Genomic DNA, 17,618 nt, shown 5'->3' with positions numbered 1-17,618 from the left:
ATTCTGAGAATATAGAATTGTGCTGAAAATGTGCAGTGGTCCCTTTCCAAATGATCATATACGATGGGGTGATCTGGTGTTTGTCGTCTGTGGAGCGGATTTCCGGCCGGACTCGGACCTGCAGCTCGGTCCACAGATGGAAATTAATTGACGCACTATCACCAACCGGACCGGAATGGCTTCGCCACATACAACATGAGTTCAACCCGCGGAACAGCTGAAGTCTCAATCCACTTCGCTTTGTGTTAAATTGTTCCGATAATACGTGTAACTGCGTACATAAGAAATCCAGGAGACACCCCAATCTCCCCACGCATCCTGCACCACTGCTAAGGCCAGTCTACACAACCCCTGAATACTTCGCTACTGTCCCTGAGAGTGCTCCATCGTCAACTGCACCGCAACTGCTGAAGCCACAAACGTGGCATTGCTAGCAGCATTGGGAACGTCCTTCGCCACGGAGGCATGATCCCCCGCCACAAACACCCCCGGCACCGTGGTCTCCATCGTGACATCCTTTTGCTTATAAATCCCACTTTCATCCAGCTCCAGTCCCAGCTGGCTGCTCCAATCATTTGTCACGACTGTATCCGGCATATGCGTGAGAAATCCCATATCTACATAGCTGTTAGGAATATCACTTCCGTCTGGCTGTCCCAGCCAGACTCGCAGGATGTCTCGCGAATCCTCAGCAGCCGACACAACTCGTTCAAATGAACAAATCGGGCGAGATTCAATAGTAAATCCTCGCGCTTCCGCACCGGCCTGCTGTAGGGCGACCGTAGTCTCTTCATTGCCATGTGTGAATAATGTTACTTCCTCGGCGAAACGACGAACCATCTGCCCGAGGATCAGGCCCACAGAGGGATTGGCGTGTAGTTGTGAGCTCTCTGCTACAAGTAGGCCTGCATTCGGTGCGCCACGCTCTTCATACCCATGGCAGAACAGGCAGTGGAAGATGAGCTGGCCCCAGTTCCCAGCGTACCCCTCAATGGCAGGCATGATGTCGCGTATTCCCGTAGCGAGAACAAGTTTTGAGCCCTGATATGCAGTTCCATCTTCATCAGTAATTTCGAAGCGTGTTCCTACCCCGTCGTGGGGTAGCTTGCGCGCTTGGGTGATTTTCTTGTTGATGATGGTATTGGTGGTGTATCGATGCAAGAGGGTGTCGTGGATGGCGGAGCGGAAACGTGCAGGTTCCACATGCTAACGGCAACGCAGGAGTAGTTAGCATGTTGCATGCCGGACAGGTAAGAGACGGAATTAACTTACATCAAATCCGAGGACATTGTGCATATGGGACGTCTGGCGGTTGCGATACTCCTGACTGTCGAACAGAAGTACCGAATGGAGCTTGCGGGATAGCGCCAGGGCCGTGGCGAGGCCCGCGGGACCGCCTCCGATGATGAGCACGTCGGCTGTGGTGGCCATGCTTATTTCCCGTTTGCAGTTCCTCTTCTCCTTGATAGCTGCGGAATGGAATAAATTAAGCTAATCAACATCTTGAAGGGTGCGAAAACAAGAGGGGATCGTAAAGTCCGTTAAGTAGGGCTTCAGTCCGGTTTGGGATCTCGGACCGCGGATTACCGTCACGTTACAGTTGTTCTCCACTATTTTCCGGCGTGATTCCGATGCAACTTCGCTTTCAGCTCTGCACCAACGGAATTCATATTGGCTCGTTTTATTAGCCAGAGTGTCTAGTCAACTGCAGCTCAGCCGCAGATCCGATTCTATCCTGTTTGCTTACCCTGGTTGGTATTGCGTTAGTGGCACGGACGCCGACAGCTGGATAACCGGTTATAGTAGTATCAAGTGATGAATAATTATATATAGTGCGAATAAGTACATGAACTACATTATGAGAGTGACCATTGGGAAATTCATTTTCAGCACCCAAGAGCTTCATCCTTTTCTTGGTCGTATTCTGTGACGTCTTCGACTGCAACATGAGTCGCTTTTCTTGCATCTTCCCTACCCTAACGGATGGGTATGTCCCAAATCTAGATCAAACTCGTGCCGCAGGTCGGCGAACATACACGATCGACCGGAGAGGATGGACCGCCCCAAGCAGTCAGACAGAATCGCACATCCTAGCAGCCTGGGGCCTTGTTCTATCCAGCTACGTAGGCACCGATGAAGTGGCTTTCTACATTGTGCCAACGACTGGTCCGGACACAACAGCATTGGCTGAATTGAAGGTCGAGGGAGACATGTCTCGCCGGTCCCTCATCAACGCTGCCGAGCAGTTGTTGCACCCAGGACCCGTGGGTGCCGGCCAGGTGTCTGGGGAGTCTGCCAATACGATAATCACCTTTGAGAAGGATATTGAGTCGTTATTTGTTACTCAGGCCGAGGTACGCGCGTCGCCACCCCGTATTACAGTGGCCTACCTGGGCTTGTGGAAAATAACGGGCATCTAGGAGTCCTTCCTATCGTTACATGTTCATCATGATGGGCAAGGGCAGGTCTATCTTTCTCTTACCTACCACCTATCGCTCTTGACCGACGCGCAGGCAGCAAATGTGGGCACTGCGATGGCCCAGGCGCTCGCCGAGGTGGGGGCAGACGACCACAATAGGTTAATCAAGAACCTCAATCTCATGAGCCCGACACACCTGGAAAGCATCTGGCAGTTTAATGCCAATGTTCCCGGTATGTGGGAGGAGTGCTTTCATGATGTGATTGAGCGTCGCGCCGCGAATCGCCCACACTCCCTGGCGGTCGATGCCTGGGATATGAAGCTCACCTACGCCGACCTCGTAAGGGAGGCACGTCTGCTCGCCGCATACCTGCAGCACCGCGGCGTGCGTCCAGGATCCGTGGTCCCCATTTCATTCGAACGGTCGGGAGCAGCTCTGGTTGCCATGCTGGCTGTGTCCAAGGCCGGCGGAGCCTTTGTCAGTGTGCCACCGACTCTCCCTGCTGGACGACTCGACGCCATTCTGGAAGTCATCGAAGCACCGTTTGTGGTAACTTGGTCGAAGTACGAACCATTCTGGGCCGAACGCCTCCCTACGCTCCCTATAGACAGCTATCCCAAGCCATCTGCAGATGCGACGGTGAAAACCCTCGGAAAGCCCGAGGACCTTTTCTATGTAATTTTCACTAGCGGTTCGACAGGCCGGCCGAAAGGCTGCATGCTGTCCCACTCGAACTGGCTGAACGGCGCGCTTCGTAACGCTCCTAGTTGGAAGTATGGTCCCGAGAGCCGTGTCCTGCAAATGCTGAGCCACACCTTCGACATGAGTCTGCTGGAGATCTGCACCAGTCTGGGATCCGGGGCCTGCGTGTGTGTGCCACGCACAGAGGAAATCGAAACCAGCGTCTCCGATGCCATCAACAGGTGGCAGGTTAATCATGTTATCATGACACCTTCACTTGCCCGCTCCTTGAGACGCGACGACGTGCCCGGGCTGAAGACAATGTGCCTTGGTGGTGAAGCCTTCCCCAGGGAGATTGTCACCATGTGGTCCGAGCGGATTAATCTGTGGCAATTCTACGGCCCCAGCGAGTGCTCAATTAACTCGTCATCGCGGCCAATCACACGGCCCGATGCGGATCCGTTGAATATCGGTCCTCCCAACTCGGCTGCTTGCTGGGTAGTAGATACTCAAGATTACAATAAACTGGTTCCCGTTGGTGCTATTGGAGAGCTACTTGTTTCTGGACCTATTGTCGGCATGGGATATCTCAAAAATCCCATTAAGACAGCCGAGGCTTTCCTTGATGAAGTCGGGTTCGTGGCGAAGGATGATCCCCAGTTTGGTGGATTCCGGTTTTACCGAACAGGTGATCTCGTGCGGTGGAACTCGGACGGTACTATCACTTTCTGCGGCCGTGCTGATACGCAAGTCAAGCTTAATGGCCAGCGACTTGAACTGGCCGAGGTGGAATATCAGCTGGGGCTGGAAGCTGGCGTTCAGTATGCCATTGCAATGGCACCTCAATCTGGTCGGTGCAAGAACAATCTGATTGCTGTTCTCACCGTCAAGTGCGGCGGCGCTAGCAACCAGGGTAATGCTGACGACGAAATCCCACTGCTGGACCGCCACGATCCGATTGTCCAGCAGACCGTTAAGAAGCTGCGTTCGCAACTTCAGCACGCTCTGCCGCGGTATATGGTGCCCACCATCTGGGCGTTCGTTGGGCGCATGCCCATGTCACCGTCTGGCAAGATTGATCGCGTACAACTGAGGAACTGGGTGCAAGAGATGAGCCAGGAGACGTTCGACGCAATCACCGGTCGAAGTTTCGAGGCGGAAGATCATGTTCTCGGCCTCAGCCAGCTAGAGCAGGAGATCCAGCTCGCCTGGGCCGAAGCTCTGGGTCTCTCCGCCGCTGAGGTGGGCTTGCAGCAGCCATTTGTCGCGCTAGGCGGGGATTCCATCAAGGCCCTCGATGCCGTAGCTAGATGTCGGGCTCGTCAGATCAAGATTAGCATGGTGCATATCTTGTCTTGCGAAGGCGTCCGAGAGGCTTCCTCGCTGGCAGAAGTGCAGGAGACCCCTGCTCATCAGGTGGCCGAGATCGCGGTGGATTACTCGGATCTGTGGACCCGTCTGTCCACTGAATATGACATTAGCAAGCTGGGCGTCACGCAGGTTGAAGAGGTGGAGGATGTCTTCCCCTGCACAACCATGCAAGAGGGCATGTTCCTCGGCCAGATCCGTCGGCCTGGAGCCTACCACATGCGTTTTTTCCACCGCGTTCAGCTGAAGGGTGGTTCCCTACCGACCGTTGAACGCATCCAGCAGGCCTGGGCCTCCCTTGTCGAGAGACATCCTTCATTACGCACAGTCTTCGTGGATGATCTGTCCTCAGAGGCCATTTATCATTCGGTCGTGCTGCGGTCCGTGCCGATGGAGCTTACAATGCGTGAGGTGCCGCGAGACCTCAACCCCGAATCGGCCCTCGCTATGTTCACGGAGGAGCTCGTGCCCTTTCGTCCTAATGCCCCATTACATCGCATGCTTCTGCTGACCTGCCGCGGACGCGTCCCATATCTTATGCTGGAAATTTCTCACGTCATCATGGACGGCTATGCGCTGTCGGTTTTCCGACGCGAGTTCATCCGCGCCTGCTCCTCCACTGCCTCCCTGCCGCGAGGCCCAGACTACCGCATGTTTGCCAACTACCATCGCACACGACAAACCGACGAGAGTGCAAAGTATTGGACAAATTACCTAGCCGACTGTGTGCCATGCCACATCCCTACGGATCCGTTGAGTGTGCCGACGGATGCCTCCCCTGAATGGCCTCGGACGCTGCAGCGCCGCGACTTTGGCTTCGACAACAGCGTAGCGTTCCTGCAGCGATGCAAAGAGCGCCAGGTTACACTCGCTTGTGCGATCCGCGCTGCCTGGGCGCTGGTGCTACGCGCCTACACCCAATCACGGGATGTTTGCTTCGGCTACGTCTCCTCCGGGCGCAACGTGCCGGTGCCCGAGGTCGAGACTATTTTTGGTTTGTGTCTCAGTATGCAGGTCTGTCGCGCAAAGCTAAGCGAGGCTTCCACAATCGCTAGCCTCGCTAGGAAGATCCAGGAGGATTATGTTGCTAGCTTGCCATTCCAGCACTACCCATTGGCAGAGGCACAACGCGGGCTGAAGCAAACACATGGACAGGGGCTGTTCAACACGGCGATCTCCATGGAATGGGTGCCTCCGACAGCGGAGGATGAGGATGCCTTGCTGGATTTGGAGGAGATTCGTGAACAGGATGACCCGACTGAGGTGAGTTCAAAATCCAACCGTCAAGACTTACCTTACTGATGGCGTGTGACGCTGCATAGTACGACATCGCCATCAGTGTGGATATCCACGAAGGCCACATCAAACTGGGCTTCCTCTATTGGCCCAACTTGAGCGACTTCCAGATTACCCATCTCGCCGAGGCCCTCCAGGGTGCCATGAACTGCTTTGCCTTTCAGCCAGACGTGGCCCTGAACACTCTCACTCTTCTGCAGGCCAGTGATTTGTGCTCCACCCTAACTAACGGACCTACCCTGCTGCCTCTAGAAGCCGTCCGCGGCAACGTGATATCGATGATAGACCGCTGGGTGACCCGCCAGCCGGAGAGCCCTGCCATCGACGGCTGGGATGGATCCCTGACCTACAAGCAACTGCACGAGCAATCCTCCTGGGTGGCTCGCAATCTGCTTCATCAAGGGGTAAAATTGGGAGACCGCATCCTGGTGTGTGCAGACCGGTCAAGTCGCACTGTGGTAACAATTCTAGGCGTCGTGCGGGCAGGATGCGTGCTGGTGCTCTCGAACCCGACGGACCCGGAAAAGCGCCTGCAGTGGCTGGCACACAAGTGCAATGCTACCCTGGTCGTTGCTGATCCTGCATACGAAGAGCGGTTTGCGACTTCCGGTGCTCGTGTATTTTCAACAACCTCCGTTTGTGCCCCCGCAGCCTGGGACTACGAGTTCTCAGCTCTGGACGATCAGGACCTTGTCAGCATCCTCTTTACCTCCGGCAGCACCGGCACCCCGAAAGGCATATTGATGGACCATGGGGCACTCGCGACCAGTGTTCTCCTGGGCCATGGCCGCACGTTACGCTTCTCACGCCACACCCGCATGCTGCATTTTGCCTCCCTAACTTTTGACGCCGCTCTGGCGGAGATCTTTACCACCTTGGCACATGGTGGGTGTATCTGCGTGCCGTGTGAGGAAGACCGTCTCTCTGACGTGTCGGGTTGTATCTCCCGCTTTGCGGTCAACACCGCTATGCTGACACCCTCCGTCGGGCGGCTGCTGGATCCCGAGGCTCTGCCAACGCTGAAGGCTCTGGCCATGATCGGCGAACCGATGTCCCGGTTGGATGTTGAGCGGTTCGCCCCGGTACTTGACCTCTACAATGGTGCAGGACCTACGGAAACATCCATAATGGTAACAATTGCCGGGCCGATGAAACCGACTGATGAGCCAGTGAATCTGGGTTATGCCGTGGCCGGCGTTAGGCTGTGGGTGACTGAGGCTGAGAACCCTAATCGCCTGGCTCCGTTGGGAGCAGTCGGAGAGTTGATCGTCGAGGGCCGCTTGGTCACTCGCGGATACCTGGATGATCCAGCACGCACTAGGGAGTCTTTCCTTCCCAATTTACCATGGCTTCCGTCTCAGCATGCCTTGTACCGAACAGGCGATTTGGTGCGCTATGCGGAAGATGGCAGCTTGCGGTATATGGGACGGAAGGACACGCAGGTCAAGTTGCGTGGACAACGCATTGAGCTACAAGAGGTCGAGTATCATCTGCGAAAGAGCTTACAGCAGGCACAGGTTGTGGTGGAGATGGTCATTCCAGAGGGGAAAATTCGTGCTCAGGCAAGCTTAGTGGCTTTTGTCAGTGGTTTGACAGCGGCAGATGTTGAGTCGTCTTCGGCGCGTAACTTTGACCAGTCGATGCCCATGTCACAAATCGCCTTGCCCGGCAGTACGATCCAAGCGCTTGAGGAAGCCCTGCCTCGCTATATGATCCCGTCGGTGTATTTCGCCCTGGACACGATCCCGCTCTCAGTCAACGGCAAGGCAGATCGGCGAAGACTGCGTGAGATAGGTGCCGCGCTGCTGGTATCCAGTACCGCCCATAAGAACACTGTTGATGGAAAGAGCGAGCCTGTCAAATGGACAGCATCTTCGAAATTGGAGCTGACACTGTTGGAATTGTGGACTACGACACTTGGACTTGAGGCTGAAACAATCTATGGCGATGATAGCTTCTTTGAATTAGGCGGCGACTCTGTTTCTGCCATGAAGCTGGTGGCCACGGCTCGGGATAGATTCAAGCTGTCGTTGAGTGTTCCTCAAATGTTCAGACACCCCACTATTCATCAGCTTGCCGCCATACTTGGGGAGGCCACTGGGCAGCCAGAAAGCTCAGCTTCGTCCACGACTGAGGAAGGATTCACATTCAGCACGCCAGATGACTCCTCCACCAATGACGGGGTCGATGACGATTTTCTACGGCTGGCCACCGCTCAGCTTGCCCAACTGGCGCAAGAGAAGGGTAAGAAGGTGGATATTGCTGCTCTTCTAAAGCAGCTGCAAGGCGGTTCCTCTTCCTGTAAGACCCCATCCGTGTCTTCCTCCTCATCATCGTCGTCGTCGAGGAAGAAGAAGTCAGCCAAAGTGGTGTCCCCAGTCGAAGCACCTGCTCCTGTCCCAGTGCCATTTTCCTTGTTGGATGGCGGCGCTGATGTTGTAGAGAAGATTCGTGCACAGGCCGTGGAGCAGTGCAAGATCCTACCCGGGGATATTGAAGATATTTATCCCGCCACCGCTCTACAGGAGGGGATGATGGCGCTGATGGCCAGGACACCCGGGGTTTATACAACAACTTTAACATGTGAGCTCCCTGAGCGGGTTAATCTTGCACGGCTGCACTCCGCATGGGATAAAGCTGCCGAGGCGCATCCAATTTTGCGGACGCGGATTATCCTCACCGAAAACAACACGGCAGTGCAGGTTGTGCAGCGTGCGAAAGAGCTTCCATGGGATGCCTATTCCCTTCAGGATGGCGACCCTCTGCCAGACCTAACGTCGAACATGACCCTTGGTTCTACCCTTCTGCGCCTAGCTGAGATACACCGGCAAAACCAGCCTCGGATGCTGCTGGTGGCCATTCATCACGCTCTCTACGACGGATGGTCAATGCCACTGCTCAAACAGGCAGTTGAGGATGTCTATCATGGACAGGAGTTGTGGCCACAGCCCTTCACCCCATTCATTAATTACCTAAATGAGGGAAAGCCGGCGGCACAAGGCTACTGGACCGCCCACCTGGACGGCTTCGCAGGAAGCGTCTTCCCTAATTTGCCTAGCATAAACCACCATATCCAGCCGACGGAGCGTCGAACCCGCTCACTGGCCGTGCCGACAGCGCCCCCCGGATCGCAGTATACTATGGCGACAAAAATCCAAGCAGCGTGGGCTGTCACGGTTTCGCGATATGCAGAGGCTGAGGACATTGTCTTTGGTACCGTTAGTACCGGTCGTTCGGCACCTGTGCCGTCGATTGATCGCATGGTCGGTCCCACCATCACGACTGTGCCTGTTCGCATCTCGCTCGGCAACCAGGCAGAGCGTCTCACCTCACTGCTGCAGAGGGTCCAAGAGGATGGCTGGAACAGGATGGATCATGAACACCTGGGCCTCCAGCACATCCGCCGTCTCGGTGAATCTGCTGCTGCTGCTTGTAACCTCCAGACGCTGTTAGTAATTCAGCCTCGTGAAGAGCCTCGTGCCAAATCCATTTCCACCTTACTTTCAGGATTGCAAGACGTGGCTGAACTCAAGGGCGTGGATACGTATCCGCTAATGTTGGTGTGCGAGCCTGATGGTGTCAGTCTGCATTTGACTGCCGTGTTTGATCCAGCCGTCCTGGACGCAGTCATGCTGGACCGGATGCTTGCTCATTGGGAGCTCGTTCTAAATCAAATATGGAGTGAGCCGGACATGGCAGTGATGGGGCTTGATGGCGTATCATACAGGGATAAGCAGACATTGGTAAGATGGAATGCTGGAGAAAAGATTGCTGATGGATGTGCCCATGACGCGGTGTATGAGTGGAGTGTCCGCACCCCTCATGCACCCGCTGTCTTCGCTTGGGATGGTAAATGGACCTACGAGGAACTGGAGAAGTGCTCCTCTCTCATAGCCAGTCAGGTCCTAGTCCATGGTGTCTCCTCCGGAGACTTTGTTGCTCTTTACCACGAGAAGTCTCGATGGGCGGCGGCCGCAATTCTCGCGGTGTTCAAAGCCGGCGGCATCCTGGTTACCTTGGACCCGGCCCATCCCAAAGACAGAATCAAGGATATCCTGGATCAAGCACGGCCGCGACTCGTACTGACCTCTCAGTCTCTCCTCGATGAGGCTAGAGAACTTGAGACCCCGGTCATGGTTGTACAGTTCGCAGCATCCCAACCAATGCCCGGAGAATGCTTCCCTCTACCCACAGTAAGCCCCACCCAGGCTGCATATGCTCCGTTTACCTCTGGATCTACAGGTCGACCAAAAGGGATTCCATTAGAGCATCGGGGACTGGCTGCTTCAACTGCTTCAGTAGCTCGTGCCTGCCTACTGCGCCCAGCATCCCGAGTCCTTCATTTTGCCAGCTTCGCCTTTGATGCCAGTATGATGGAGCACCTGATAGCCTGGCACGCCGGCAGCTGTCTCTGTATCCCGGTTGAAACTGTCAGGCAGACGGATCTGGCCAGGTGCATACGAGACTTCGAAGTTACTTGGGCTTTTCTCACACCTTCATGCCTACGGCTAATCTCCCCCGATGATGTTCAGTCCCTTGAAGCCCTGGGTCTAGGTGGTGAGTCTATGACGCCCGAGGATATTTTCATCTGGGGTCCGCGACTCCGCCAGATTGTCCAGCTATACGGCCCGGCGGAGTGTTCCATTGTGGCCGCGTTGACAGAAGTTACCAAGCCATCGGAGAACCGATTGATAGGGAGACCCAATGCCTGTCGATGCTGGGTAGTTGACCCACACAGCCCAGATCGCCTAGCGCCCCTAGGTGCTGTCGGAGAGCTGGTAATTGAGGGGATCACTGTCGGTCGGGGTTATATTGACGATCCCGAGCGAACCACCCAAGCATTTATACCACCCCCTACATGGATTCAAACACTGTATCCGAATGAGCAACAGCCAAGTCGCCTCTATCGGACCGGTGATCTCGTACGGTATGCTGGTACGGACGGGAAGCTGACCTTCATCGGGCGAAGGGACGGCCAACTCAAGCTTCACGGACAACGTATAGAGTTGGCGGACGTCGAAGCTCACCTCCGTCCTCTAATACCCGGCACGCAGAAGGTTGTTGTAGAGATGGTTCACAGTGTGGGCAACCACCACCCCCTTTTAGCTGCCTTTGTGGAAGAAATATTGACATCACAAGATCAAGTGGAGCAAGTGGTTAATCTATTGCACCCAAGTCAAACCCAATGTGCCCTGAATGTCAAGGCCATCGATAGTGCACTGTCCCAAACGGTTCCCCAATACATGATTCCTAGCATGTATCTACATATCTCCCGCCTGCCCCTAAGCGCATCTGGAAAGCTCAACCGTCGCCACCTGCGTAGGTTGGTCGCAGAGTTTCCACGTCAGAGACTCAGTGAATACGCTGCTGGATCAGGCCTCGCAGTCCCGAACCGGCCGGCAACAGCTCAGGAGCGTGAAATGCAGGCTATCTGGGCGCGAGTATTGTCAGTTGACCCGGACACAATCGGAGTCAACGAAGACTTTTTCCGCATCGGCGGCGACTCCATTTCCGGGATGCAGGTTGCCACGAGATGCAATGCGGCAGGCATGCATATCACCAGTGCGGATCTCTTCCAACACCGTACCATCGAGCAACTGATGCGCCATCTTAGTGCTAATGGAAAGACTGGCTCCGCGTCAATCTCACTACCTCCAGAGCCGGTGGACGAGTGGGTTCCTCTTGCCCCCATCCAGCAACTCTTCTTCGAAATCGCCCCACAGGGTCCAGATCACTTCAACCAGAGCCTGCTCCTGCGCACTAGCCGCCGGGTCAGTGCAGAAAAACTCGCCGGAGGCCTAGATATTCTCGTGGGACGACATTCTATGCTACGCGCGAGATTTTGTCGCGATGATTCCGGCCAATGGTCCCAGCAGGTAAGGTCGCGCGGCCCGTACCCTGCTAGTGCATTTTACCGGTTGACCACACACAACCACATCGCTCCTGAGTTGCTGTCGTCACTTCTTGCTGCGTCTCAGATGGCCTTGTCTATTCAAGAGGGGCCGCTCTTAGCCGTTGATCTGGTGAATTTGACGGACGATACTCAGCTCGTCTACTTGGTGGCCCATCATCTCATTATCGACCTGGTCTCGTGGCGCATCTTGCACGCGGAATTGGAGGAATATCTGCAGACGGGCTCCTTCGCGTCCACCACAGGCTCTGTCCCCTTCTTGACCTGGAGTCGAGCACAGGCCGAATACAGCGCTAATCACCTTACTCCCACACTTCCTCTACCTGGCTTCCAGGAAGCAAACGATGGCTTCGATGCCTCGAGGTACTGGGGGATTTCTTGCGAGTCGAACACATTCGGGCAAACCTCCACTTCCACGTTCACCTTGGACCAGACTGTGACCGACCAACTCTTCGGCCCCGCTAACAACGTGCTTGATACTCGACCAGCTGAAATTTTGCAAGCTGCCCTCTGGTACTCTTTCACTCAATCTCTCACCGACCGTCCGGGTCCCAGCATCTACGTTGAAGGTCACGGGCGAGAACCGTGGACGGGTTCCATTGACCTTTCGGGAACGGTCGGTTGGTTTACAACCATGTCTCCGCTAGTGTCCGCTCCGTGGGATAGCCTATCACAGACATCGATGCGGGACTTCCTCGATGCGCTCAGCTATATCAAGGACCAGCGCCGACGCATTCCGGCTAACGGATGGGCGTACTTCACCTCACGATATTTGAACGACGAAGGCAAGGTCGCGTATGGGCGCATGAAGCCGGTCGTGGAAATTCTGTTTAACTATATGGGCCAGTACCAGGAGATGAACCGTGAGGACGCCATACTACAGCTGGCTGGCGATGGCATCCAGTCCGGTACCGGTGCTGCAGACGTTGCGGACAACGTACCACGCTTTTCGTTGATCGACGTTAGCGCGTTCATCTCGAACGGATGTCTAACCTTCCAGTTTATACTCCCTAAATCTTTGCAGCAGGACTCTCGACTGCAAGGGTGTTTTCAGGAATATGAACGCACTCTCGTCGCCGCTGCTAATTCACTGTCAACTGAGGGCCCCCGCAAAACATTGGCCGACTTTCCCCTTATGCCTGCACTCACATACGATCAGCTAAGCCAGTGCCTTGATCATACGCTGCCTTCGATGGGTTTGTGTGCCCGTGACGTTGTGGACATCTATCCCTGCTCCCCTGTGCAACAGGGAATGTTGTTGGCCCAGCTGCGCGATCGACAGGCATATCAGCAACGATTCAGATTCCAGGTTAAGTCTCGCGGGTCAACAGACCGACTCACATTAGAAAAGCTGAAGGACGCTTGGACTGAAGTGATCAACCGGCATGACATCCTCCGTACTCTCCTTCTACCAGTTTCGGATTACAGCCACTTGGACCAAGTAGTCATGGCCCCTGGCAGTCTTCAACATCTGGTTCGGATTAATGCGATGGACACCAATCCCACACAGGGCCTACCACACTCGATTAACATCACCAGCGACTCAACCGGCACTGTAATTTGCGAGTGGAATGTCAGTCACGCCTTGGTCGATGCCATGTCGATTGCGGTCATTCAACAGGAGGTCAATGAGGCGCTGGAAGGGTCGCTGGGTCAGCATCAAAAAACACCGCGATACGCAGATTACATCCAATGGCTTTCTCTGCAAGACAACACCGAGACACAGGCGTATTGGAAAAAGTACCTCGAGGGAGTGGAGCCATGTCTCTTTCCAAAATTGGCTTCTTCGACTGACAAAGTCAACCCGGAAGGTACCATTTCTGCCATTCGTGCCACCTGGACCCGCGATTCGCGGTTGGACAAGCTATGCCATACGCACGGTATCACATTGACAAACCTATTCCACATTGTCTGGTCCCTTCTTCTCAGCGCCTATCTAGGCACTGATAAGGTTTGCTTCGGCTATACGACCCTTGGTCGAGATGTGCCTGTCGACGGGGTAGAGAAGATGGTCGGCCCTCTAGTCAATGTTATTGCCACAACCATCCAACTTCAAGAGGACGATTCGATCTTGGATGCACTTCTCACTCATCAAACCCATCTCTCAAATAGTCTCCAACACCAGCATTATGCGTTGGCAGACGTGTATGCCTCTTTAGGTCTGGTCGGTTCTCAGCTGTTCAACACTATCGTGTCTTTGCAGGATATATCTCACTTCGATGCCAACGACGAGCGGCCGACCAGGGTCGAAATGCTCCCTGCAAATGACGTCTCAGAGGTATGTCCCAGAGCGATAGTCTACGAAACTCTCCATCTTTAATGACGCTAACCTTTACTACAGTATGATGTGGCTCTCAATATCGGTGTCGATCAATCTTCCATTCAAGTGGTCTGCAGCTACCGAACACTATCGCTGTCTGTGGAGCAGGCCGACGCGCTACTGCGAACTACCTCCCATGTACTGGATGAAATCCTGAGGGATCCCAAGCAACCGCTTCGGGACCTTGAGGTGATTAGCCCCCAGTGTAAAGAGCAACTCGTAAAGTGGAACGCTGCCATGCCTGCCCCGACCGATGAATACATCCATGAGAAGATTCAGGACCAATGCCGTCTCCACTCTTCCCGAGAAGCCGCTTGCGCCTGGGACGGCATATTTACGTTCGCTGAAGTTGACGACCTATCGTCACGTCTGGCAGCACGGCTTATTAGGATGGGGGTTACCTCCGGTCACATCATACCAATCTACTCACCCAAATCCCGATGGACGGTCATCGCCATTCTAGGAGTCCTAAAAACTGGGGCTGCCTTCACACTTCTAGAAACATCGCATCCGACGGCTCGACTGCGCGTTATATGCAATGAGATCAAGGCTGATATAATAATCGCGCCAGCATCGCATGCCGTCCCAGCGGCAACTTTGGCTCCTATCCTAGTCGTGCTCGACAGCATCACGTCGATGAGCCCCCAAGAATCAGATCTCTTACCAGCTGTGGGTATGCCACCGGCTGCAGAAGCTCTCGCCTATCTCATCTTCACTTCAGGCTCCACAGGAAACCCCAAGGGGGTTATGGTCACTCATCAGAATTTGTGCAGTAATGCGTCTATAATGACAACATCTGTCAATATGACATCCGACAGCAGGGTGCTACATTTTGCATCCCATGCATTCGATGCGTGTCTTTGGGAAATATTTGGTGCCCTATTTGCCGGTGCTTGTCTGATCATCCCGTCCGAGTCAGAGACCAAGGAAGATCTGGCTGGTTGTATCGAGCGCATGGTCGTCACTTGGGCATTTCTGACCCCTTCCGTCGCAAGGATCTTAAAGCCAGAGGCCCTTCCCAGTCTCCGTAATTTAGTCCTGGGAGGCGAGCCGATAGCGGCCTCGGATTTAGATATGTGGCGGGGTCACGTACAGGTTGTGTGTGCCTATGGACCAACCGAAACCGCCATCCTCGCCAGTACGACCTCACCCTCTACCTTTCCCAGCGATGGCAAGGATATCGGCGTGCCAACTGGTAGCTCCCTTTGGATTGTTGACAAGCAAAATTACAACAAGCTGGCACCTCATGGAGCCACAGGCGAGCTGCTGATTGAGGGCCCCAATGTGAGCCAAGGATATCTTGGGGATCCAGAGAAAACCAATGAAGCCTTCCCAGTCGCTCCACGCTGGCTGTCACAGCTCCGAAAGTCGCCTACCAGGGTCTACCGAACTGGTGACTTGGTTCGCTTCAACACATCTACGGGCACCATTCACTTCGTTGGACGCAAGGATAACCAGATCAAGTTCCACGGACAGCGCATCGAGCTCGGTGACATCGAACATCATGCTCAGCAGGCCTTTTCGAATGCCAGCATGGTCATCGTCGATTTGATTACCCCTGAACAGCCTCAACAACCATATATTGTTGCTTTCGTACATCAAGCAGATACAAGGACTGGAACGGCCGACCCAATTGACACCATCTTGCTTCCTCCCTCCGAATCCTTCCGAGCAGACGCAATAGGAGCGCAGAACCACATGCACAAACGACTCCCGCACTACATGGTCCCAACAGCTTTCCTCCCTTTGCATCGGCTTCCTCTATCAGGCACTGGCAAAGCCGATCGCAAGCGCCTCCGACAATGTGCACTCTCTCTGTCCAGCCTTGAGCTCAATGCATATCGCGCCACAGCCTCCGCGAAGCGTATGCCTTTCACCGCAGCGGAGTGCAAAATGCAGGAATTGGTTGCAACTGTTCTGGGAAGGGACATGTCCGAGATTGGCATGGATGACAGCTTTTTCTATCTGGGAGGTGACTCCATACAAGCAATGCGCCTGGTTTCTGAGGGTCGTCAACAAGGCCTTACCCTCTCCCTTCAAGCAATCTTTGACGCTCCCCGTCTGGGTGACCTTGCTTATCGGACAGCCAACCTGGTCAGAGTGAGCGAGCCAGCCCCGCCCACATTGCCAGCCACCTCAAGTGATGATTGCGACCATAAAGAGACAATAGTTGCAGCTCTGCCCATCAAGAAGACTGACGTGGCCGAAGTCCTTCCCACAACCTCTTTTCAGCGCACCTGGCTAGACTCACAGCTGAAGAGCTACATTGTCGTCGACATCCCAGGCCCGATCGATCTTGCACGTCTCCGTACGGCCATACAGCGGGTCGTGAAGGCGCACCCTATTCTCCGAGCGTCCTTCGTGCCTTATGAAACCACAACCATGCAAGTTATCCTCCGCACAGCAGTGGTCATCACAAAGGCCGACCTGTCCACCACTACCGTGGAAGGCATTTGCCGCAAGGATGCAAATGCCCCAATGGCCCCTGGAACGCCGTATCTGCGCGTCATCCTAGCAACTCAAGGAGAAGTAGATCGTAAACTGATCATGCGACTTTCTCACGCCCAATACGATGGTATCTCACTCTCCCTACTCATGAATGATCTGAGTCACGCATACGCAAGCGAGTCTCGTCCATTACCTTCATCCCACTTGCCCGCGTTCAACGACTATATTACCTATCAGCAAACTCAGGGAGCCGACCCCACAGCGACCACATTCTGGCATCGTCTCCTCAAAGACGTGCCAATTACCTACCTTGATCTCCAACCAGCCGAGACCCCAACCAGCAATGGATCCCTCATTACACGTACCCGCGACATTAATATTGCTGCCTTCCCATCACTCCCTAACGGTATCACCACAGCCACAGCTGTCAAGGCAGCCTGGTCGCTGGTCCTAGCCCAGAAGACTGGTTCCCTTGCCGTTATATTTGGCCAGGTTGTCCATGGTCGGGGAATTGCGCTTACCGGGGTTGAGGGTATTGTCGGTCCTTGTGCTAATATTACGCCCGTCGTTGCACGCCTGGGTCCTCAAACTACAAGAATGGAGTTAATGCAAACGTTGCAAGACCAACACCGCTCTGCTATGCCATATGAGACGGTAAGTCTGGATGACGCGCTGGCTTATACTAAGGACTCGCAGGCCGGGCGTAAAGAGTTGCAAACAATCGTGCAGCATCAGAATAATGTGATGGCTGACGATATGGAACTGTCGCTTGGAGAGGCAAGGTGTCGGGTCGATCTGAGGGCAGTGGATCATGTGCCACAAGAGGTATGGGTATATTCGTCTATCGATGGGGGAAGACCGGGTATGTTGGAGGTGAAGATCATGTCGTCGACGTTGGTGTTGAGTGAGGAGGTTGCGGAAGAGTTGATGGATTTGCTTGTAGAGATGATGAAGAGGTTGTTTAGCGATCCTGAGGGTGTGTGTGTTTGACTGAGCTTTGTCATGGAGTGACGGTAGAGCTTGGACTGTTGTATATAGTTTCTTGAATTGACATGAAGAGAGGATTACCTCGACTTCCACCTTCGGCAACGTTGAAGATTTACTTCCCACCATTCCACTGAATATATACTACACACCCTTCTAAACACGACCTAACATCATCACCAACTCTCCA

At 54.4% G+C, this 17,618-nt stretch overlaps 2 protein-coding genes across 2 annotated transcripts; one reads left to right on the top strand and one right to left on the bottom strand.

Annotated features, from left to right (window-relative positions):
- Positions 1-363: 363 nt before the first annotated feature.
- On the bottom strand, positions 364-1,431 carry An12g02850 (uncharacterized protein; the record flags this gene model as incomplete). Its single annotated transcript, XM_001395327.1, has 2 exons — positions 364-1,206; positions 1,273-1,431. The coding sequence occupies 2 exons, from the start codon at positions 1,429-1,431 to the stop codon at positions 364-366; spliced, it is 1,002 nt and encodes a 333-aa protein (XP_001395364.1).
- Positions 1,432-1,946: 515 nt separating this feature from the next.
- On the top strand, positions 1,947-17,434 carry An12g02840 (uncharacterized protein; the record flags this gene model as incomplete). The annotated part of the gene is made up of 5 exons (XM_059750762.1): positions 1,947-2,354; positions 2,514-5,732; positions 5,792-13,954; positions 14,018-17,098; positions 17,141-17,434. 5 exons carry the CDS (start codon positions 1,947-1,949, stop codon positions 17,432-17,434), a joined length of 15,165 nt encoding a protein of 5,054 aa, XP_059601826.1.
- Between the last annotated feature and the right edge of the window lie 184 nt (positions 17,435-17,618).

The sequence above is a fragment of the Aspergillus niger genome (assembly GCF_000002855.4).
Source record: "Aspergillus niger supercontig An12".
Lineage (NCBI taxonomy): Eukaryota > Fungi > Ascomycota > Eurotiomycetes > Eurotiales > Aspergillaceae > Aspergillus > Aspergillus niger.
This window is presented reverse-complemented; position numbering and strand designations above follow the sequence as displayed.